Source organism: Ailuropoda melanoleuca, chromosome 12 (assembly GCF_002007445.2).
Source record: "Ailuropoda melanoleuca isolate Jingjing chromosome 12, ASM200744v2, whole genome shotgun sequence".
Taxonomy (NCBI): domain Eukaryota; kingdom Metazoa; phylum Chordata; class Mammalia; order Carnivora; family Ursidae; genus Ailuropoda; species Ailuropoda melanoleuca.
The window spans coordinates 64,497,902-64,523,205 of record NC_048229.1 but is presented as its reverse complement, the minus strand read 5'-3'; the positions used below and the strand labels follow the sequence as shown (position 1 = coordinate 64,523,205).

Genomic DNA, 25,304 nt, shown 5'->3' with positions numbered 1-25,304 from the left:
GACCTCCTCAGAATCCTCATATAGGTGCAGAGCATGACAAGCACTACCCTGAGGGACTGAAAGAACAACAAAATAGAAGGACTGGGCTCCTGCTGATCTCATGCAACAGGGCTGCCTTCCAGTCTCGGCCAACTTATTTCTGAACTGTTCAGTAAGGGATAAAGCTCCCCCATTGTAGAAGCTAAAGGCTGAACTGCTTGCTAGGCATCCGTACTTAGTAAAGCGAGGATTCCTCCGAGAATGCCCAGGATGGCAGGAACCTGCAAGCCTGCTTCGGCGTAAGGTGCCGTCCTCTTACAGCTGTTGACGACCCCTTCGCAGTCGCACACGAACACATCCAGGGTGGTCACCTGGTCCTTGTTCTGATTATCCGTGAGCTTGAGATTTATTTTGTAGTCACCCAACTCTAAGGTTTTCTTCGGCTTCAAAATTAGAGATTCATGGGCTGGAGGAAGCAACAAAAATAAATGATGGGACAAGGGGAGGAAAAAACCTCATTCTAGAATAAAATTATTACGGTCAAGAAAATTGGAGCTGCTTGCGTCACAGATTACTGGGCAGCACGCTGCTGAGTCAGATACCAGGAAAGGAAAGGGACCTCTCGTGGAATGCCTCAAATGCAGAAGGGGCAAATGCACACACATCAAACAAAAGGGGTGACATCTGAAGGTTGAGAAGGGAATTTCAGAAGGGGGGAGGGCAGGAGCAGGGATGGGAACAGGGAAAGAGTGAAGTCAGAGCAAAGTTTCTCAAGGAAGATTCCAGTTCCCACCTTGGTCATTGTACTCAATGGTCCAGTTGACACTTGCCCCGTGTGTTAGTTCTGCTGTGAAGGGAGATGTGTTGGGGGGAAGATCTGGATCATTGATGTTGATGACACGAGGCTGTGGATTCTTCTGGCAGAAGTCCATATTTCGAGGTTCTGGTACGGGGCCATTGTCATTCACATCAGAGAGTATGAGGAGAAGGGTTCCTGTTCCAGTAGCAACTGGAGAACCTAAGAGAAAATACACAGGAAATACCACAGCTCAAGAACATTCAATGAAGATCTACTGACTCCCATCAGACCAAATCCCAGTCTTGGCTTGGCTCTTTCGGGACCCATCAGCAGGCCCTGCCCTCCCCATCACAGGGCATCTTCACTTCAGGTCTGGCTGCTGGCATGCTTATTCCCTGCTTCGACTAGAATTATTCAAATTATCTTCACACCAAGAACACCCCCTTCCCTCTTCTACACATATCTTTATACACCCATTTAATTTTAACCTCGCCAAGAATTCCTCATTGCCCCCTCTACCAATTCTCCCTTTTCAGAACTTCTATGGCTTGAAGGTCATTATCAAAGGGTTGAGCTTTTTAAATCACTCCAAGTTGCTTTTCAAAATAGATTTGGGGGAAAAACCAGACTTGGACACTTTTGTGTCCACTTCTTTTACATACTGATAGCACCTAGCATATAGCAGTAAAAAAAGCAGACACTCAAATATTACCATCAATATTAGTTTATGATAGGAAAAAAACACAGGACTCTTATCTCAAACCTATAAATAGTTATGCCCGGGTAGCAAGACTGTGGTGACTTTTTTTTTTTTTTACCCTTTACAAAAATCGTGGTTAAAACAAACCACGTAGCATAAAATTTACCATCTCAACCATTTTAAAGTTCATTTTACATTTTAGGTTCAACAGCGTACATATATTCACATTATTGTGGAACAGATCTCCAGAACCTTGTCATCATGCAAAACTGAAACTCTGTACCCCTTAAACAACTCCCCACTTTCCTTTTCCTCCCAGCCCCTAGTTACCACCATTCTACTTTGTCTCTATGAACTGGACTGCTTTCTTTTTTCTTTTTTTAAGATTTTATTTATTTATTTGACAGAGAAGCAGCGAGAGAGGGAACACAAGCAGGCGGAGTGGGAGAGGGAGAGCAGGGAGCCCGATGCGGGGCTTGATCCCAGAACACTGGGATAATGACCTGAGCCGAAGGCAGATGCTTAATGACTGAGCCACCCACGCGCCCCTGAACTGGACTGCTTTCATACTTTAAGTAAGTGGAACCATATGGTATTTGCCTTTTTGGAATACAGTTTTTACTTAGCATAATGCCCCCAAGATTTATCCAGGTTTTAAAATGTGACAAGAGTCCCTTCCTTTTTTAAGGCTTAATAATATTCCATTGTATGCATATACCATATTTTGTTTATACATTCATCAATCTTTTCTTATCATATGATTTTTTTTTTAAAAAAGGGGGGTCATTTAAAATTTTTTCTAATTAAAAAAGAAACNCCCTGAACTGGACTGCTTTCATACTTTAAGTAAGTGGAACCATATGGTATTTGCCTTTTTGGAATACAGTTTTTACTTAGCATAATGCCCCCAAGATTTATCCAGGTTTTAAAATGTGACAAGAATCCCTTCCTTTTTTAAGGCTTAATAATATTCCATTGTATGCATATACCATATTTTGTTTATACATTCATCAATCTTTTCTTATCATATGATTTTTTTTTAAAAAAGGGGGGTCATTTAAAATTTTTTCTAATTAAAAAAAGAAACTAATAGATTTTCTAAAAAACCTCATTCTCCTTCCTCTTAGACCTTAACATTAAAAAGTACTGAGTCGTGCACAAAGCAATACTTAAAGGAATCATTCAAAACCATCACACCTGAGCCATGATTATCAGGTCAGGGGTCAGCAAACTAAGGCCTTCCAGGCAAATGAGGAAGGCAGCTGTGCTGGTTCCCTCTTTACAGATTGTTTACGGCTGCTTCTTGGCTGCAAAGGCAACCAAGACCACATGGCCCGTAGACACTAAAATACTTACACCGCGGCCCCTCCTTTACAGAAAGTTTGCCAACCCATGTTCAGGAGCCATTTCCTCCACTTACTTCCATGCAGCCAGAAGCAGCTGGGCAATGCGGCTGAAGCCATGGGCTAGATTTCCCTTCAGACAAAAGCACTGTGTGAATGGGACCCCATCATGGCCTTACTTGTCTTGCTCTCTGCTTTTAACCTGCTAACTCCCAAATACAGCTGAAGGAGCAGGCTTTAGATTCTAACTGAGGAGGCCAGGCTCATCCTTCCCCAGCACGGTCACAAGGCGATAGAGGTTGCATCATTCAACAGCCACCTGTCCAGCCCCATCGTGGCCTCACCTGCCTTGATGTGTTTTCTAGATTGTCAAGCCTGGGATTACTACCTCGAGAAGCTGGGGAGTTAGCGAGGGAAAGAGAATCCATCACAATCACAGCAAAATGAGCAGTTTCTAACAGTAACTCTGTTTCTAAATATCCAGCCAAAGGAAATACTTACTCACAGAGGCACGGACAAAAACGTTTCCTTATCAAACTCATGGCAATAAAGAACAAATGGAAACCACCCCAGTGTTCTTCAATGTGTGAACGATTAAAGTATGCTATATCCAGATAACATTATTTTATTACAAAGAGGTAAATTTATAAGGTGCCAAAGGAGATCTGTGTCTTTAAGACATATTATAAACAATAAAAAATTAAATAGCAAATTAATTAAAACTTTAATTTAAATGAACATGTATAAAATAATGGTTTTTATAATGAAAACAAAACCAGGCTGTAAACTAGACAGCAGCTTTATTATAAACTCTATTTCTATATGCATATAAACGTATTCAAATACACAGAGTCTGGAAGGAGCCCCATTTCATTACTTATGATGATGACAAAAATTATGATAGTCCTTGTAGAGCAGGCACTCTACTAGGGCACTTTCTAAGTGAACGCGTTAAAAATCCAGATGGGGTATTATTTATCAGATAGAGGAACTGGAGGACATAAACTTTAGTCCTAGGATCTAGACCCAGGCAATCTGGCTCCCGTGGGGAAGGAGTGGGTTCAGGTATGAAGAGCTTCTGCTTGACTGGATTATCTGCACTTTTGAAAATCGTACGCTTTTGTTTAAGAATACAAGAAAAAGAATGAACTCTTGCCTCTAAAAAAAAGGGTAGGGGGCAATGAAGCACACTAGCCAGGAAGGTGAGATGGCAAAGGTCACATACGAAGGGCACACTTACCGCTGTCAATGGCTACAATGATGGCCTCGTACGTGCTGTTCTTCACATGCTCTATGTCCTCTCTGTCCAGCTCAGCCCGAGTGAAAATGGCACCAGATTCTGGATTAATCTCCAGCCAATTGGCAGCATCCCTCCAAATCCGATACCTGAAAAGGCACGAGCTCCGGCTTAGAACAGTACAGCAAACAGCACACAGCTGAAGGCGGCTAAGGTTCCTCTTTGTTGATCGATCCCATCTACAGCAGAGTATGAACATCCATGTCCCCTTCATCTGGATTCACCCACCATTGAAGCATTTGAGAGTAAGCTGCAGACATCCTGTTCTTTTACTCAGAAATACTTCAGCGTGTTATCCCCTAACAACAGAGGCATTTTCTTATATAATGATAATTTGATTTAATTTCAGGAAATACAACTTCGATATCATACTATTATTTAATACATGGCACATATTTAAATAGTCAATTTCCCCAAAACTGTCCTCCAGAACACCCCTGCCCAGATTCTGGATCCATTCATGCATGACATTTAGACATCACATTTCCCTAATTTGGAACTGGTCCTTAGCCTTTCTTTGCTCTCTCAACACTTTATAGAAAGTGTAGGCCTGGGGTGCCTAAGTGGGGCAGTCAGTTAAGCACCTGCCTCTTGGTTTCTGCTCAAGTCATGATGGGTCATGAGATCAAGCCCCGCATCGGGCTCTATACTCAGCCCGGAGTCTGCTTGAGCTTCTTTCTCCCTCTCCCTCTGCTCCTTCCCCCAGCTCTCTCTCTTTCTCTGATATAAGTAAATAAATCTTGAAAAAAAAAAAGTGTAGGCCACATGTTTTGTAGAAAGCCCCTCAATTTGGGTTGGTCAGAGAATTCCCTCCTAAGTAGTTTCAAGTTACATGAGGGAAGGGGAAGCAAGAACAGTGTGTAGGTGACGTGTGTCCTCAGTGTATCAATCGCATTAGGAGGCACATGACAGCTGTTCTTTTGGTGATGTTAACTTCAATCACTTGGGTTGGTTAGGGACAGGCAACCACATCTCTTTACAGCAAAGGTACCTTTTTTTCTCTTGGTAATTAATCTATGACCTGAGGGGAGAAAATGTGACAACAGCTTGTTCACCAACTGACCTTCATCCAATAGATTTAACGACTATGGAAAGTTCTTGCCTGAAGCAACGAATACTATGATCCTATGTGTTTTTAAAAGCAGACTCTTTCAGACCAGCTCCCCAAGGGGTACGGTAGCTCTCCAATGGTGGCAACATGCCACCCAGCACCCCCACCATGAGCATTATGAGGTCTGGGCTGATACAGTGGCTTGAGGATGGGCTGCAACACTGGCCTTTGTTGGTAGGTGCCAGAGAGGCCCAAATTCCTTCCCTCTTACAGAGGGAGAAAAAAGTTTTACTCAAAAAATCCTGTTAAGCTACACCTTATTAGGAGTACCAGAAACATTCAGAGGAAACAAAGGCATGAAAAACAGAGATGGGGCACCTGGGTGACTCAGTTGGTTAAGTATTTGCCTTTCACTCAGGTCATGATCTCGGGGTCCTGGGATCAAGCCTCAAGTTGGGCTCCCTGCTCAGTGGGAGTCTGCTTCTCCCTCTCCCTCTGCCGTCCCCCTACCATGTGCTCTATATAAAGAAAATCTTTAAAAAGGAAAACGAAAAACAGAGATACAATGCCCAGTTATCTGCCAGGGTCATGGAAAGACTCAGAAAAGGAAACAACCTAAAAAACGAAAGGGCTTAGATACCTGTGGATACATCTTCACCTTTTTACAAGTGCAAAGCCATGAACCAGAGTGGTCTTTATTCCAGGGGTAAGGGCCTCTACACACATTAGTAAGACTTGGTCCCTGTACTTGCTCAAAGAGCTTTTTTTTTTTTTTTTTTAAGATTTTATTTATTTGAGAGAGAGAAAGCACACACAGAGGGAGAAGCAGACTCCCCAATGAGCAGAGAGCCCAATAAAGGACTCGATCCCAGGATCCTGAGATCACGACCTGAGCTGAAGGCAGACGCTTAACCAACTGAGCCACCCAGGTGCTCCTCAAAGAGAAGCTTTCAACTACCCATTTCACTACTGCAAGCTAAGATGTCAACCCAGCCTTGAAACCATATACTCCAAGGCTTCGTCACTGAACAAAACCCCTACAATATTGTCTTCCGGTTTTCCACTCTCCTTTTCAAGTCTGATTATAAACACATCTTCCTAGGGGCTCCTGGATGGCTCAGTTAAGCATCCAACTTTCTATCTTAACTCAGGTCTTCACCTCAGAGTGGTGGATTCAAATCCCACCCTGAACGCCCCACTCAGTGGGGAGGTCTCCTTGAAATTCTTTCTCCAGCCCCTCCCCCACTGCACTTTCATAAATGAATGAATGAATGAATGAATGAATGAATGAATATTTAAAAACAGACAAAAACACACGCTAGGTTAGTGGAGTGCCAGGTGTGTAGGATCTGCTGCCACCTGGACTGTGGGGTGCGGCCTGGGGTCTGCAGCCATGGCTCTGCATGACACTGTCTCCGTGGGCCTCAACAAGGGCCACAGGGTGACTAAGAACATGAGCAAACCGAGGAACAGTTGCTGCAGCAGGTGCCTCACCAAACACACCAAGTTCATGCAGGACATGACCCGAGAAGTGTGTGGCTTTGCCCCACACAAGCAACGTGCCGTGGAGCAGCTCGAGGTCCCCAAGGACAAGTGCACAACTTCAAGTTCATCAAGAAAAGGGTGGGGAGGGGCGCCTGGGTGGCGCAGTGGTTGAGCGTCTGCCTTCGGCTCAGGGCATGATCCCGGCGTTCTGGGATCGAGCCCCACACCCCCCATCAGGCTCCTCTGCTATGAGCCTGCTTCTTCCTCTCCCATTCCCCCTGCTTGTGTTCCCTCTCTCGCTGGCTGTCTCTATCTCTGTCAAATAAATAAATAAAATCTTTAAAAAAAAAAGGTGGGGAAACACATCCATGCCAAGAGGACGACAAAGGAGCTGAGCCACGTCCTGGCGGCCATGAAGGACTGAACCCCTCCCCTCTGTATGTAATAAAGCCTTTTTGGAACTTGGAAACACACACACACACACACACACACACACACTATACTAGCCCTTATATTTTCAACTACTTAGAAGAATCCTCGAATTATGAGCAGTACATTGAAAGTGTGTATGAAATGAGAGTATTTTATTTAAAGATCTTATTTTTAAGTAATCTCTACACCCAACGTGGGACTCAAACTCACAACCCCAAGATCAAGAGTGACATGCTCCACCGACTGAGCCAGCCAGGCACCCCTGAAATTAGAGTATTTTAAAGCAAATCCCAGATGTCAAAAGATTTCTCCTCTAAATACCTTAGTACGTATCTTATATAGAAAAAGTTTAAACAAACAAACCAACCTAATCAGAATGCCACTAACACATCTCACAAAAACGACAGGAATTACTTACTGTCATTTAATGCCAAGTCCATGTTCAAGTACCTCTAATTGACTCAAGGGTCAAATAACAAAAACCCCCAAAACAAGAACACACTTTACAGTTGGACTGTTGAATCTACAGTCAAATGTAGTCTACACATTACCATTGGTTCATTTGCCTTTTCTTTTTTTTTTAAAGATTTTATTTATTTGACAGAGATAGAGACAGCCAGCGAGAGAGGGAACACAAGCAGGGGGAGTGGGAGAGGAAGAAGCAGGCTCATAGCGGAGGAGCCTGGTGTGGGGCTCGATCCCAGAACGCCAGGATCACGCCCTGAGCCGAAGGCAGACGCTCAACCGCTGTGCCACCCAGGCGCCCCGGTTCATTTGCCTCTTATTACTCTCTTAATCTACAGCAGTCCACCTACTTTTGCCATTCATTCATTTCATGGAGAAACAGCGCCATTTGTCATATAGTTCCCACATTCTGTGTTTGGCTGACTGCTTCCTTGTGGTATTTAACTTGTTTCTTCCTTCTCTGCACTTCTTCAAAATCAGATCCTAATGCTTGACCACATTCTGTCCCAACTTTTGTTTTCTCCAAAAAACATTTCCTTAGTGGCACTGTGTGCATGCCGCTGTCACATCAAGTTCTGTTGTCCTTGCCTTTTTTTTTTTTTATAGTAAATGTTAAAAAAAATCAGAAGGTTTTGGTGTTAGCAGCCTCCCTTTAAAATTTCCCCATCATCCTTGACTGAAGTCTTTAAGATCACTACCTGCCTCCTTTGCTTAGTTCCTCCTGTACAGGGCACACATGGAGTCTAGAGGTATTCAGCTCTTTCACTTAGGACAGATCAGCATAAAAAATTTCTAGAATAAAGGCGTCTGGGTGGCTCAGTTGGTTAAGCGTCTGCCTTCGGCTTGGGTCATGATCCCAGGGTCCTGGGACAGAGTCCCAAGTCGGGCTCCCTGCTCAGCGAGGAGTCTGCTTCTCCCTCTCCCTCTGCCTCTCCTTGCCCCTCATGCTCTCTCACTCTCTTTATAAATGGATAAAATCTTTAAAAAGAATTCCCAGAATAACCTTAAAAGCTGAAGTCACACATAAGCTCTTTTAGTTTGAAGTTTAACAAGTCAAAAGCATTGATGCTAAAACACAAACACCCCCCAAAAACAAGAACACACTCAATTAGTAAGCAAGACGCTACTCTAGATTTGTAGAAAGTTTTTTTCTATATAGTTCATTGTTATAGTTTCCTCTAAAGTAGATGTTAACAGGTAGGAACCTCTCTTGAGAAGAGGAAGCAGGTACATTGGCCAAGCCCCGTTAACCCTGGAAATCACACTATTACTAACAAGACACACGTGTCATGCTGGGATTTGTGCTCGAATAGTTTCTTCCTAGTCAAATCCAGCCCTCAAAAGATGAAGGAGGATACTGTTTGTCATACATGGTCACGGGGTGTTGCTGTAGGTTTGCACATGTGTTTTCAACATGTGTGGGCGTGACTTAGATTACAGAGGTGCCTTCCGGTTTAAAAGGAGAGGAAATAGTGAGCTACTTATAACACAACACCATGTGTTTCAATTAAAACCACATTCCTGCCTTAGTGCATGAACTCGAAGAGAGGAAGCACAATAAATCTAGAATGGCTGGCTATGGAGGGAACAGAGAAAATGTGGGGAACGGGAATTTAAAAAAAAAAAAAAAAGCCAAATAAGAAAAAGATCTTGCACAGACCGACAACAATAAAACACTATGAACTAAGTATTTTATACATGTACATACAAACACACCCAGTTGCTGCAAGTCTGTTGAAAAGTCCTCACACTTACGTTATCCTCTGTTCCATATACTTATCCGGATCCTCGGCAGTGTAGGACGTGATTTCCTGGCCCACCCCAAAGTCTTCAGGTATTTCCACAACCTTCGGGCAAGGCTTAAAGACAGGGGCTTCGTTCACATCTTCCACGTCCACAGTGACGGTGGCTGTGGAGGTGGAGAGAATGACCTCAAACGGGGCTACATTCACCACAGTCACGTACAGAACATATTGCTGCTTGGCCTCGTAATCCAAGCCCTAAGGAGCAGGAAAGAAAGGAGTTTAAAAATACGCTTTATGTTCATGTTTAAAAAAAAAAAAAAAAGATTACATCCTTAACTGTTGCTGTTGGTTAGCAATACCTCGTGGTTCTCTGATCTAGCTGCGTTAGGAAGAAGTGACTTGAAACTTCCGAAGACAATGAAGGCCCGCACCCTAACCCAGTAAATAGTTATCTCTGAGGGCAGGGCCCGGCCCAGGATGTTTTTCAAAAGCTAACATGCAAGCATACTGAAGACGATATTTAAGACAAGAACCCTAGTGGAATAAAAACGAATTATGTGGAGCCTCAAACAGCAAAACCCAGTTTACAAACACTAGTACCTTAAGTCATTTATTATCCAAGACCAGTAAGAATGTTGATATCCTAAGCGACGTGTTGTCCACGTGACAGCAGACGGACAGAAGACCCTGCTTCTGACCTCACTGACCTCTTATGAAGTTTAGTGACAACGTGCAGTTCAGAATCAGCCAGCAACAAGGTCAAAGCCCAGCTGGGCCATTTCCTAGCTGTGTGGTCCAGGCAACTTAACCTCTGGGTCTGTTACTACACCCAGATACATACGAAAAGGAATTACTTCACAGAGTTGCTGTAAGGAATAAACTGGGAACTTTTATGAGGGACTTTGGGTTCGGTAGGGACTCATTTTACTGGCTTCTTTCTTTTGTTGGTAGCAGAGAAAATGTTGACATCGAATGTTTGGTGTGAGATAAGGTTATGTAGTAAGTGACGTAGAGATGCACGGTCTTGTTCACTTGCTCAATAGGAAGTCTAAGTTCGGGGGCTAATCCAGAGATTGGTTAACTCGAACTTCGACAAGGAAGTCACCCAACTTCTTACTTTTCAGGTTTCCAAGACATCTTTCAAAAAGTCATTTGTCCCACTTCTAAAATAATCCAGCAAAATGGCAGAGACCAGTAAACCATTTTCCCCCTCATTTGCAAAATGGATATGGGGGTAGGCAAACGTTTGAGGGAGAAAGCCTTTTTTTTTTTTTTTTCCCAAACAGATGGTACTTTCTTTCTCCTCAATTTCAAGTGACTGCGTAGGAACTTCTTACATGTGCCTCAAGAGATCCTGCAAACCCCAAATGGCCCACCAGAACCTGGGAAAGCTGCCCACCCCTAGCCCACCAACGCCATGCTAATCTACTTCTGAGAAGACACCAAGGGACAAGGGAGTGGGTGGCCAGCTGAGATGTCAGTTTCTGCATCTTGCCAGGCACCATACAAACCTTAGCTGTTTTCAAAATGCCGTCGTTGGTTACTGGGTCTGTGGTGACGACAAATTGCTCATTGTTATTATTCAATATGGTGTACACGGCCTGCCACGCTGGGGTATTGGGGACATCGGCATCAGTTACTTTGAGTACGGCGATTTCAACGTCAGCCTTGTTCTCAGGCACCTGCCCCTGGTACTACAGAGCAAAGGAGAAGATGGGTCACTTACAACATCCTGACACCTAACAGATGAGCCAGGCCCAACAGGGCTAAAGGAATCCTTTCTGAGCCCAAGATTCAAGGGGAGTCTGGGAGGAAGTGCCCACTCCACCAGCAGAGCCCCTACTTCCTGTTGGTGGAGTAGCCAATACGACTCAAGGTGCATCACCCTTCAAGACTACCCGAGTTAGCTTTTAAAGGACCTGGCTACCTGAGCCCCTCAGCACACTCTGGCCCCGTTGCTGACTGTGATCTTAATCAAATTCAAGACATTGTAGCATATCCACTACTTCCCCCCTCTCCCATCATTCCCAGGAGTACCAGTAGTTTTCATAAAACAAAAGTCTGGTCAGTACAGTCCTCTGCTTAAAACCCTTGATGACATCCCCTTGCACTCAAGATAAATTCTGAATTTCTTACCTCCACCTACAAGGTCCTGTAGGACCCAACCTCATTTGGTTCACTATACAGACTGTTTTTCAGCTCTTGAAAACTTTTTATTGACTCCGGGCATTTTGCATATGGTGATCCCTCTACCTAGAACACTTCCACTATCTCCTATCCCACATTTGACGACCTCCTTTCAAGTCATACCTTTTTTTTTTATCATGGTTATTTCATATTTTATTAGACTGATGTACATCTCACCATTTCTTGAGATGTAAAGCTAACACGGGACTAAGAATGTAGAATACTAAAGGGGGTAAAGCCATCCAAAAATTTATTGAGTAAACTAGAAAGGTATGTAAAGCTTTGGGTTGGAATCCAGGGTAAAACCTGTTCAGAGCTGAAGGGAAGTCCTTGGTTTCTAACAAAAATCTCCGAAAGCCTCTACTAATATAAGGGTCAGTTTATAGAAAAACTATGAATTACACAAAACCCCATTAAGAGAAATGGTCAGGACAGAAAGCCGTGGGCTCTGCAGCAGGGATGGCCAGGCTAGAGGCTGAGGCTCAGGCCCAGGACCTGTAGGCAGGAGCAGGCTGGAAGAAGTCTAGAGACAGAGGTTAGTGTGTTCACCCAAAGCCCTGGCTTTCCAGCTGGTCTCTAGGATACTGATGCTTTCTTCAGATAAGGCCTTTCAAGTCTTACTATAAATGTTACAGGCTTTGTGAAGCCTTTTTGTACTCACAATGCCTAGGTTAGGGTGGCAGGCACTGCTAATTGCCTAGTAAATATTCACTTGCCCCTTTTTCTCCAACTATACTGCTGGGAGCAGCAATGTGCCCACACAAAATATTTTATTTCCAGTCATCCTTGAAGACAGCAGTTGCTAATAAGAGGTAAAGGAAACTTGTGGGATGAATCTGCACAGAAATAAACCTTGACTTAGCAGCAATGCCTTTTGCCCCCCATGCCCTTGCCTCCTTCCTGAATGAAGCACAGAGATAGCTGGAGCTCTAGCAGCCATCTGGGGCCACTGAGGATGGAAGCCATGCATCAGTGATCGTGGGACAGCTAGACTAAGGAGTTTCCACCGACAGTGTAGGTACTCTAGCTTTAGGCTTTCTGTGACCCGAGAGAAAGTTTACCCTATTTGTTTAGGGCACAAGAGTCAAGTCTCTGTTACTAACCACTGAGACGATTTCTAACATATTAAAATTAAGGGTTCTTTCATGTGGCTCTTAGTACCTTCTCCTCATCGCCACTTAATATAATTGTACACAATAATTTGTACAGGTTGTCAAACATCTCCCTAGCTAGACTATCAACTCCACTGAGAACAGAATCTTTGTCTTATTGTGATAATATCTCCAGTGTGTAACACAATTCCTGTGTTATAAACTTAGGAAGTATTTGTTCAGTGAATAAGCAAAACCTGGTAACATTTGGTACCAGGATGCACAACATGAGGACATGAGTTCAACAGGTGCCTTAAAAACAACAACAACAACAACAAAAAAAACACAAACTCATCTCTACAACCAATGTGGGGTTTGAACTCAACCCCAAGATCAAGAGCCGCATGCTCCACGGACTGAGCCAGCCAGGCGCCCCCAGTGCCGTGTGCAACTCTGCAAACCTGTGTCAACAAGGCCCACGCAGAGGATGACAGAGACAACTGCCATCCCAATCTGCTTGCTCCTTAAACTTACTAGTCTGTGGAAAGTTTTCAAAGGGTTCACCCATGAGCAGCTGCAAAACAACAGAGGACCTTTCTTTGGAAACCGTCCAGGGGGCTGCAGAATTACCGTGGTAGGTTTGAAGACAGGGGGGTTATCGTTGGCGTCAGTGACCGTGATCACAGCTGTTGCAGTTGTACTTAAGCCTTCACCTTGCAGGTCCGCAGCTTCAACCACCAGGGTGTACTTGGGAATAGTCTACAGAGAGATCAAACACATCTGAGTCAGGACCAACAGCCACAGCAAGCCCAGTCCAGAACATGGAAAGAGCGTATCTGATCATCTGCTTCAATGCCAGCCTGCCTTCCAGCTACGAAACCTCTCCAGAGCTGTTTAGATGCAAATCTCAGACTGTAAACATACTAAGTGGCAACTGGCCTCAGCAGAGTTTTGCATTGTCCATGTGATTTAGGGGATGTCTATTTTCCCTCAACCCCCTCTAGACCCTCCTGACCCCTGACCTCCCGGTCCAGCCCGGTGGTGAGCACGCTGATGACTCCCGTGTCCTTGTTGATAGTGAACATCATGCTGCTAGGCAGGGGGGGCTCTTGGGTGACGATGCGGTAAGCGATGGCGGCGTTGTAGGTGTTCACGTCGTCGTCCGCGTCTGTGGCTGTGACCTGCATCACGGAGGTGCCTGGAAGGGCCGAGGGAGAGAAAGATTTGGCAAAGCTGCACTTTGAATTCTGGTCCACATTGCTCAGTTCAATTCTGTCCATAATGTTCAGTGAGGATCCCTGGGGATGGTACCATGTTATGGCTCCTCCATTGTCTAATTTCCAATATTTTTACCAAAGTGTTAGCGGAGGAAGCAAGCATTCCACCCAAAAAGCAGTGTTCCAAGGACTTGGCTTTTCCAACAGATATTTTGGATGGGGGCTGGAGGTGAGGAGGATGGGGAATAAATAACCTTAAACTAAAACACTGTGCCTTGTCTCTCATACTGAGTGAATGAGGTGAAATAGAGGAAAAATCCCACCAATATCCACAACTGGCTTCTCAGGCACAGCTTCATCAGAGAGAATGGTCATCTGAGATCACAGTCTTCCAGGTGGCAGAGAACAGTTACAGCACATGGGATTCTGCCAAAGGACTCGCCCACGACATCAACACAATTCCTTAGGGCTCCAGAGGAAAAGGACAAATAGCCCAAGGGGAAAAAGGAGCAAAAGACTTGAAGAGGGGCGCCTGGGTGGCACAGCGGTTAAGTGTCTGCCTTCAGCTCAGGGCGTGATCCTGGCATTCTGGGATCGAGCCCCACATGGGTCCTCTGCTATGAGCCTGCTTCTTCCTCTCCCACCCCCCTGCTTGTGTTCCCTCTCTCGCTGGCTGTCTCTATCTCTGTCGAATAAATAAATAAAATCTTTAAAAAAAAAAAAAAAAAGACTTGAAGAGACAAGTCACACAGAAGAAACCCAAATGGCCAGCATAGAAAATGGTTAATTAGCCCATTAATAAATCAGAGAAACGCAATTTAAAATTGTACGGACATACAACTGCACACCCAGCAAAGCTAAAAAGTCTAACAATTTTAGGATATCGATTGCTGGCGGGAGTGTTAAGTGGTTCAACCACTCTGGAAAACAGTTTGTCACCATGCAGTCTCATTGAACAGGCACATACCCTACAATGGAGCAATCTGCTATGATGGATACACCCTAGACAAAGCCTTGCGTGTATGCATCAGGTAACACATTAAAGAATGTTTTGAGAACACTATTTCTATTAGCAAGAAACTGAAACAAAGTCAGTTTCCATCAACAGGGGAATAAAGTGTTTTATATAAATACAAAAATACTGAATACCATGCAGCAATGAGAACGAATGACCTTGGACTGCTATGGGCACCAACACGAAGAACATTATGGACGTGAAGCTGAGTGAGAGAAGCACACCACAGAAATACATGTAGAGTGTGACTCCATGTATACAAGGTTTGCAAAACATGCAAAACAAACAGGATATTATAGAGGGGTCAATATACACGTGATGAATAAGATAAAGGAAAGCAAAGGAATGATTACCACAAAAGTCAGGGCAGTAGCTACCTTTACCAGGGAGAGAAAAGAATGTGGTCAGGAATAGCAAGGATCTGTTTCTTAATCAGGGAAGGTTCTTAAACAGCTCCTTTTTGGGAGGCGGGGGTGAGCTCTATGCCCCATGTGGGGCTCGAACCCACAGCCGCAAGATCAAGAGTCGCGTGCTCTACTGACTGAGCCACCCAGGCACCCCTCTTTTTTTTTTTTTTTAAGATTTGTTTATTTATTTGAGAGAGAGAACGGTGGCGGGGGGAGGGGAGAGGGAGAGAGAGAGAGAGAGCGAGAAAGAGAGAAGCAGACTCTCCACTGAGCAGGAAGCCCAACATGGGACTCGATCCCAGGACTTGGAGACAATGACCTGAGCCATAGGCAGCCGCTTAGCCGACTGAGCCACCCAGCCGCCCCTCCAGGCAACCGTCTTAAACTGCTCCTATTTTATAATACACATTTCTGTAGAAAGAATGTTTTACATACACGTGCATGCACGCACAGACACACACTGGCTTCCAAAGAAGTTCTGTCCCTATGAAGGGTCTAAGCCCAAACACAATCCCTAACACTTTGAGGTCCAAAGAATCGGTCTTTTTGAGTATTCAGCTCCTCGTTATTGGCCATACCTGGAAGAGCACCTTCCATGACAGATCCTTCGAAGACCTCCTGGGTGAACTCAGGCTTGTTGTCATTCTGATCCGTCACTGTGATCACGATCTCCATGGGGTCTTCAACTGCATTCCCATTAGAAGACACGGCGTGAGAGTAGAGCTGCAACAGCCAAGTGAGGGTTACTTGGGCCCCAACAAGGAGAAAGCAATGGGAGAAGTCGTGTGACTAGAACTCCAGCTGCCCTCCATTCCCTCCCACTCTCCAAGACCCAAGGATGGACACCCCCTGCAGAGAACTTTTCTCACACATGTGATGTTTTGACACTGGTTGAGGTCATGATATATAAAGATTCATGGGCTGCAGAACACACCCACCAGGTCAGAGCTCCCATTTCCCTCAGGAGGGCTAGGGAGCCAGGCCTAAGAGACAAGAGCAGAGGCCTGACACACTCTTGTTCCCAGCAGGGTAAAATCTGCTCTGGCTTCTCCAGTCTAGTGTCTCTCCCAGATTTTTCTGCATTTGGCTTCAATGCATTACTCCCAGCTCTCCAAGCTCACACTGCTACCAAAGCCCAGGAATGGCTTTTGCTCCCCAACATTGTAACTGGCTTCTTCTTCCATTGGGTCAGGGACTTTTAGCCCCAAGAGTTATGTTGGTATCTTGGGTCTAAACTCATGTATGATCCTAAGGTCTCTCCTCTCTTTATGCCCAATGGAAAAAAATCAACCCCTTCTCCCATTTTTCCAGACTCTCCTGTCATCTCCCCTTGTCGACAGGTATAGAGGTATCCAATTAAGCCTCACATGTCCAGAGCATCTGATCTAGGGATCCAACATGAGCTGACCAAAAAATTTTGGAAGGATATGATCCCATTATTAGCAAACTTCTGAGAGATACTCACAATGTACTTGGCAATTTGTTCTCTATCCAGAGGCTCTGTCACTTTCAGCCATCCTGTTTCCCTTTCGATAACAAACACACCAACAGGAGGTGTGTCAGCTCCTTGGCCAGTGATGCTGTAGAAAACCTTGATTTCTTTGTCCCTGTTAGATTTGATCTGAAGACCAAACAGAAACAAACAGAATTATCAAGGAAGGATCCTACATTGGGGCTTTCCCTCTTTTTCTTCTAGGTCCTTCTCTGCCAAATTTCTCACAGAGAAACAGAGAACTTCCTTCTCTACCTGAACCAGGTTTTTAGGAAATGGGCCCTTCTCATTTTCTGGGCAGCTGATAGGAGGGATAACCCAGTCTCTCTTCTGTCTTCTGAGACCACGCTGGGAGTTGGGAAATGTGAGCACTTCTGTCTGGGTTTCAGAGAGCACGTCCTAAAAGGAAAGGAGATGAAGAACAAAATCAGATAATTCAGGAGAGATAATACAGGCCAAACAGTCCCACCTAACCAGCCAGGATCTTCAGCCTTCTTGGGGGCAGTCTCTGGTTCTACCTTAATAACAAAACACAACCCAATGAACTTCTCTGCCATGTGATAAAGATGATACTCTCTTTTGATTCTCTTCTAATGTCCAGAGTTCAAGCAATCATTATGTATACACAATTATACAATTGAGGGCTTAATACTACTTTGCAAATTATTTCAAGCCTAAATATATCTGTTGTTTTTAATAGAACAATGCACTCTGATGATTTAACATCAGAGCTTGTTCAACAACTAGATATGCAAGCATTTCAATTTTCTTTTATGTTTTTCTGAGGGGTATAGGTCCCCAAAGTGGAGCTCTCAGCCAAGGTGAGTTAAGTTTTAGGAATTGATACTAAGAACTACTTTGTGATCGATACAAATTCTTTAATCTCATTGTATCATTTTATCTATTTGGTTTCCATTTGTTCTAACAGAAGCTGTTGGGATAGGAACCAAAAACACCCTTTGAGACTTGTATTGAACGGTTTTCATGTGTGATAAAGCTAACTTTATGCACACACAGGGAAATAAGAGAGTTGAGGATGGAAGAAAACATCCTCCAAGCTGCTTAAGTGCTTTAAAGTTATTAGCGGTAATACATAAAGGTTCTAGGGAACAATTCCATCTCCCACGCCCCACATAATCCTGATCACTGTTTGCCAAAGGTGATTCAAGCACTATTTCCTGGCTTTTAAAATATGATTCAAAATGCACAAGATCCGGGGGCCAGCCCACGACCTCCCCCTGGGGGAGCAGCTCCCCCGCAGGACTACCCCACCCTGGGTGTCAAGAACTGCTGAGCAGCAGGGACTATCATCCTATCCTACTGCTACCCACCTCCCCCCCCCCCCCCCCGGCTTTCATCCCAACCCTGGGCCCAACTACCCACCCTTTTGGCCAGACCAGATGCAGCCACAGGTCCCACAGCTCCATTACCAAGAGATCATACCCCCTGGTTCCTGCATGCCACAGGAGCCGAAACCAAAGAGGGGGAGAAAGTCATGGCCCCAGAAAAGGACAGCCACTCACACTTGTGATTATGTGGGCTGCCAGAAAACCTACACGAAGAGTTCTCATCTCGACGCACACTTGCAAACCCACACAGGCGAGAAACCCTACCACTTCGACTGGGACGGCTGTGGGTGGAAATGTGCCCGCTCGGACCAACCGACCAGCACTATGGCAAACACACCGGGCACCACCCTCTCCAGCGCTAGAAGTGTGACCGGGCACTTGTAAAGCCCAGAATAGTGGATATGACCCACCCTGCCGGCAGAGAATTCAGTACTTTTTTTTTTTTTTAAAGCCTTTCACACTGGGGCGCCTGGGTGGCACAGCAATTAAGCGTCTGCCTTCGCCTCAGGGTGTGATCCTGGTGTTGTGGGATGAGCCCCACATCAGGCTCCTCCTCTATGAGCCTGCTTCTTCCTCTCCCACTCCCCCTGCTTGTGTTCCCTCTCTCACTGGCTGTCTCTATCTCTGTCAAATAAATATATAAAAATCTAAATAAATGAATGAATGAAAGAGAGAAGGAAGGAAGGAAGGAAGGAAAGAAAGAAAGAAAGAAAGCAAGAAAGCAAGCAAGCAAGCAAGCAAGCAAGCAAGCCTTTTACACTGTCTTCCTCCGGGCAGGAGGGGGAACCAGCTGGAAAAGCACTATGATCACGGTCAAGTTCCCAACAAGCCCATTTGCGAATGGTTCATCAGGAGACACAAGAAACCAGAAGATAAATCAAAGAACTGATGGGGTCTGTGACTGGATCTTCAATCACTCCAATGCTAAATCTAACTTGACTATTCCTGGACTTACAAAACACCCAGGGAGTGACTGGAAGGTGTGGATATCAGGGTATAAATCAGAGCCATGAGTTGGGGGTAGACAAGACCAGAATTCCCTTGAATTGTGTTTCAATGCAATGTAAGTATAAAGATCACCTTGTATTTTCTTTGCCTTCTAAAAGCCACATTATGGTATCAGAAGAACAGGAAGAAATTCAGGTACAGAAAATGTGTTTTAATAACCTAAACAACGGTGCTTGGTGAGTCTCGGTTCTCTGAAAGTACCAAATGAGGAAGCCAAAGTTCTCAAACTGCTGCAGACTTTGATAAGGAAAATCTATTTCTGTCTTCCAATCTACATTTATGACGTAAGTCAGGTAAATATAGCTGGTTTACTTAACATTTTTATGCAGACAGTCTGTTACGCACTGTGGTTTCAGATGTGCAATAATTTGTACAATGATTTATTCCCAAGTATGCCTTAAGCAGAACAAATGTTTTTTTTCTGTATAGTTCCTTGCCTTAATAAATACGTAATATAAATTTTAAAAAATGCACAAGATAGACGTAAGACATCATCACATAATCCTTTTCAGTACTGCATTCCTGCATATTGGTTACACACACACACTCTCTCTCTCTTTCTCTCTATCCCCGCATCCTTGGATTATTAATATTCTAGAGAAGTTGTCCCTCCTGAGCCAAGGGCACCACAGAACCAGGCTGTCTATCTGTGAATCCTCATTATAGCACCTACTTCTCTCAAGGAGATTATTTTTCTCTGTTCCACAGTTCCTGCAACCTCAACAATCTTTGAGGAGAAAAACAGGAGCCAGCCTGAAAGACCTTGGTACTTTCAACACATTCCATATTTTTAAGGCAGTACCAGGATACAACTAGAACGGCCTCCAGAGAGACATTTTGGTAGGAAGCACCATAAGAACAGTTTGGAAACTACCAAAGGTGTCTGGCTTGGGTAACAATACCCAGAAACATTCTTGTCAAGAACTGGGCAGACATATATCCTTTCATTCATGGCCAATTCACCCATCCGTCCATTCAATATTTACAGGGCTCCTGGTGTGTGGCAGACTGTGGGCCAGGCACTACAGACACAATGGGGAAAGATATTGTGCAGATTACAGTCCAATGGAACAAAAGCTTCCCACTGATTCTTCTCCTCCCATCCCAAGGCCCTCCCCACTAGAAAAACAAAGAGTAAAATGGGGGAAGAAAAAAAAAGGATGTTAACTACCTAAATTTTAAATTAAAAAATAATAAAAAGAGTAAAATAAAATGATCAGAGAATTGATCTCTTGTTCATTCTTCCTCCAAGAAAAAGATAATTAACAATTACTGAGTACTTACTGTATGCCTAACACAGTTGTAGCATTTCACGTGTATTAATTCATGTAGTCATTATTTTCTCCATGTTACAGATAACCTCTCCATGCTGGAAATTCCTTAGGTGAACTCTCCCACAGCTACTCAGGTAGTGAGTGGCAGGACTATGATTCAATCCCAGACAGTGTCCACACTCTTACCCACAAAGATATTAACACTTTGCCACCATCACACCTGATCCCTCCCCACCAAACACACAAAAAAAATCCCAGCAGAAGTAGCTCAGTTAGACCAATGGTTCTCAACCAGGGGTGACTCCGCAATGCCCCCCGCCTCCCCCCAGCGGGCACTGGCCATGTCTGGAGACATTTTTTGTTGTGGCGACTAGAAGAGTACTACTGCTTGCTATCTGTCCAGTGGGCTAAAGCCGGGAGGCTGCTAAACATCACAACAACAAACTATCCAGCCCCAAATGCGAAAGGCGCCAAGGGTAGAGAACTCAGATTAGGCAACAGACAAAACACAACAGTGAACTTGCAAGAAACACTCCAACATACATGATGGTGGTGGTGGTGGTGGTGGTGCTCGGCTGCCTTCAGCGTCACTCTGGTGGACAGCTTCCTGCGGCTGGAGTCCCAGGCGTGGACCAGAAAACTCATCTCCGGTTTATGAAGCTGTAGAGGCCGCTTAACGGTCACCACACCATCTGTGCTCACTTTGAATCGCGTGTCGTCCGCAATATAGGCTGTCCTTGGTTGACCAGTGCATCCTTCAAAACTCACTGCAGGGCATAAATCACAGTGATTAAGAAATGGGGCAGATTCAAGACAAGAGCATTCCTTCTCTCCAGAGCGAACCCGGGGGCGCCTGGGTGGCTCAGTCACTGGGCGTCTGCCTTTGGCTTAGGTCAGGACCCCAGGGTCCTGGGATGGAGTCCTGCGTCAGGTTCCCTGCTCAAGGAGAGTCTGGTTCCCCCTCTGCCCTTCATCCGCTTGTGCTCTCGCTCTCTCAAATAAATAAATAAGATCTTCTTTTAAAAAAAGTGAACTTCGTTTACCCACCAAAAGCCTGACTTATACAAAACAAACACAAGCCAAACAAGCCAGTCTAATGACAGAACAGAAGGAGGGCACAGTCAATATTATCGTTATGTTCTTCAGTTGTCTACGGGGACTGTTAACTGTGGTCTCATTTCATTAATCTCCTTGTGAAGTACAAACACTAACCTGTCTAGAAAGTAACTTCTTTTTAATACCAAAAAAGGGCCTCTCCTTCAGCTGGCTCTTGACAATATGAAATCATACCACCAACATAACAGAGACAGGATACTTACTAAGTCCGAAAGTTAGAGACTACGTACGGGACAGTGAGATGCTGAGGAAAGTCTACATTCAAGTAACAGTTTGTATTTCAATAAACAGTGACAGACAATGAGAGAGAGAGAGAGACGTGGCTTGATGGTTAAGAGTGGGGGCTCTGGAAGGGAGTACCTGGGTTCAAGTCCCAGCTCTGCTTATTATTAGCTCTGTGACCTTGGGTAAATTACTTAACCTCCTTGTGCCTCAGTCTACCCAACTGTAGAATGAAGGCAACAAGAGCAACTACCTTGAGATTGAGATTCTCTTTCTTCCTCTATCCCTCCCCACTACTAGCATGCGCATATGCACACTAAATAAAATCTTAAAAAAAAAATTTAAAAATGAAAGTTGCTTTGCTCAGTCATTTATTCAACCCTCATGAGTATTCCACAAAAGACACTGATAACCATAAATACTTATTGAGTGCTGATTTTATGCTTATTATCTGAGGCACACAGAGGTAATGCCTGCTTGCAATCTGAAGGGGAAGAGAAACTGATCATTTTCAGGGGAGATAATTAAAGTTACCTTCAACCCGATCACACAGGGTACCAAGATAAATACAAAAGACAGAGAAGGACTACTTGGGTGGGGGAATGTTATGACCAATGACTTAGAAACTCTACTTCAAACTTTATAGCTATGGAGTATTAAAAATTACCAATACCCAAAGCTGGAGATGTTGTGATGAAGAATGTCTACACTAAACTTCAGAATCCCAAAGGACTCATTCTACAGGGTTTCACCAAGCTATATGTCAAAAACTGTGCTGAGCTCTAAGGACAAACTTGTAAGCAAGACAGACAACACACGTTCTCTCACTGAGCTTACACTCTTGTGGAAAATGTGGACAAATACAGAAACCAATCATTTCAGGTAGTGATAAGTGCCAGATGTAACAGAATTAAAGACAGTGATACAAGAGTGATGGGGGGTGGGGCCCACCTGGGCGGCTCAGTTGGTTAAGCATCTAACTCTTGATCTCGCCTCAGGTCCTTTTTTTTTTTTTAAGTTTGTTTGTTTGTTTATGAGAGAGAGAGAGTGGGGGAAGAAGCAGAGGGAGAGGGACAAGCAGACTCCATGATAAGCATGGAGCCAGACACGGGGCTCGATCTCAGGACCCTGAGACCATGACCTAAGCCAAAATCAAGAGTTGGACGCTTAGCCGACTGAATCACTGAGGTGTCCCTCAGGTATTGATCTCAAGGTCATGAGTTCAAGCCCCACCTTGGGCTATACACTGGGCATGGAGCCTACTTTTTAAAAATTAAAAAAGTGTTGGTTGGGGCAAAGGGGATTCAGAAAGTTGTGGCTCATACTGGATGGTGAGAGCAGGCCTGCCTAGGTGGAGGTGGCAGCGCCGAGACCTGAAGGGGCAGGTCTTGCTAACACCTGGCTCAAGAGCCGAGGAGGCAGAAGCAACAGCCGATTCCAGCACTTCATTCTGGGAAACTCTCTCAAGGTGGCCTCTTTTCATCCCTTTCCAATACTTGCCCTTCATTTCTTCAGTAGAATTTCTATTTTGTCCAAGTGATCTTTTATAAAAATTCCAGCCCTTGAATCTATTTTAACAAAGCTAGACACCTCTGCATTCACGATTATCAGGTCTCTGCCAGAAAGCCCTAAAGCCATGCTCCATACCCAGGCTGCAGTTTTCAGTTTTTTCCACCAGGGGCCACCCTTGCAAACGTTTCTGAAGCCCAAAACCCCACCCTTGCCGAAGAAGCAGGTGACTGGGGTGGGAGGGTGAGCTGCACCATCATCACTCCCTTCTGAAGGCTAAGGCTTGGAGAGCTTAAGAAATTTGCCTGACATTCTATAATAGTGAAGGGCAGAGCTGGGACTGGCCCTTAACCTGAGTTACTCAGTCTCAGGATTATGGTCCCCCACCCCTGAAGGGACCCTGTTAGGGCCTTGGTTGTTTTAAAGGATAGTTTTGCCTCCTAGCTAGAATCCAGGGAAATCTGGGGCCACCGCGTGCAGTAACTGGGAGTCTCTATCTAGCCAGAGAGTTCACAGGAAGGGAGCTGGGTCCTTCAAATAATCACTCACCCCAACCCTCTCTCCTCCCTGTTTGCAAAAAAAACAAAAATCAAAACCATACCTCCACTGCTACCCTCACCTCTTGGCTGGTTTTATAACTCACTTCCCAAACTTTAGGAGGTGGGGGTGGGATGAGCGGGGGAAGGCTGTAGTAAATGACAGGAAAAGGCACAAGAAGAAAGGGCTGGTCTCCAAGTCTTGTGGCCAGATAATAAGCCCAGATTCCACCATGTTCCTGCTGAGTGGCCTTGAACAACAGGCTTAACCTCTCTGGGCCTCAGTTACCACCACGGAGGGAGCCTACCTTTTCAGGGTTTTTGTGAAGATAAACAAAGACGGTGAATGTGATCACATTTTGAACATGCAAGAGCAACGCGAGTAGAACATGGTAATTATAATTTCTGTGCATTTGGGTAGACAAGTATTGCCAGAAGCCAAGTATTTGCTAAATGAACACAGGAACCATAAAATGACAAGAAAAGCAAGAAGAAATGCAAAGTCCTTGAAGATAGGCAGATACTGCCTTTTATGTCTAACACAGGAATTTTATCTCAAACTAGCAAAGCAAGATGATTTTCAAATAACCCTCCCCCCAAACTCCCAGAAGTAATGGGTGACCTGTGTTTGGGGGATTGTCACATAAACAGGGAGCAAGAGCTGCCCTCATTTATCTCACCAAATTAATCCCTTTCCCCAGCTGGCCCCAATCTGGGCAGTGAAAGTTGGGACAAGCAAGACGGGACTTGCCAAGGGTGGCAGCCTGAAAAATTGAAAATGGTTTTGCAAATAACTTTGATGCAAGGCGCTTAACCTGTTTGGGGGCATCTTGTCTTGATGGTGGCTAAGCTCCACCCTTTGAGAAGTGACAAAGAAGTGTGCGGAGCCCCAACCTGAATTTCTAGGTGCTCATTAAGGCCCATTATCTTTCTGCGCAACCCAATCTTCTGGGCTGATAAACCAGAAATTACAGGAAAGATGAGGGTATCTCTAGCTCCAGGAAGGCTCCGGGAAGCTTGCTTCACCCCTGACAAAGGCTAGGCAGTGTCTCAGAGCCACAGTGACCACTACTACCAGCCTGTGAAGTCAAGCAAGAACAGCAAAGTATCGAAATGAGGACTGGTACATGGGGTTTTTAACGTTTCACAATAAAAAAATTAAACAAAAATGAAACCAGCAAGGCATTAAGTATTCTTAAATCAGGATGACCTCCTTTCCTAAAACCTGTCATTTGGGTCACTAGGTCTAGAAACCAAATCCCAGTGACAAGAGCCAAGAATCCAGGTGGCCATCTCTAGGTGTGAAATCATTTCTTTTTCTTTTCTTTTTTTAAAGATTTTGCTTATTTATTTGAGAGAGAGAGCACGAATAGGGGGAGGGGTGGAGGGAGAGGGAGAAGCAGGCTCCCTTCCGAGCAGGGAGCCTGATGTGGGCTCGATCCCAGGACCCCGGGATCACGACCTGAGCTAAAGGCAGATGCTTAACCAACTGAGCCACCGACCCCCCAAAAATCTTTTCACCACAATAGTATCGTCACCATCACCATCAAAACACCACAGCCTCAACTAATAGCTTCAACTACCT

The 25,304-nt window shown here is 44.7% G+C and overlaps 1 protein-coding gene across 1 annotated transcript in view; it reads right to left on the bottom strand.

The window, feature by feature from the left end:
- CDH1 (cadherin 1) overlaps nt 1–25,304 on the bottom strand; it is a 79,267-nt gene that overhangs the window by 7,960 nt on the left and 46,003 nt on the right. Inside the window, exons 4-14 of the mRNA XM_002923207.4 lie at nt 20,880–21,103; nt 16,961–17,104; nt 16,679–16,834; nt 15,792–15,936; nt 13,597–13,772; nt 13,205–13,333; nt 10,808–10,990; nt 9,307–9,551; nt 4,062–4,207; nt 773–997; nt 215–445 (exon numbers count right to left, since the gene is read on the bottom strand). Coding sequence (XP_002923253.1) covers nt 215–445; nt 773–997; nt 4,062–4,207; nt 9,307–9,551; nt 10,808–10,990; nt 13,205–13,333; nt 13,597–13,772; nt 15,792–15,936; nt 16,679–16,834; nt 16,961–17,104; nt 20,880–21,103 — 2,004 coding nt within the window. The remainder of the gene's footprint in view (nt 1–214; nt 446–772; nt 998–4,061; nt 4,208–9,306; nt 9,552–10,807; nt 10,991–13,204; nt 13,334–13,596; nt 13,773–15,791; nt 15,937–16,678; nt 16,835–16,960; nt 17,105–20,879; nt 21,104–25,304) is intronic.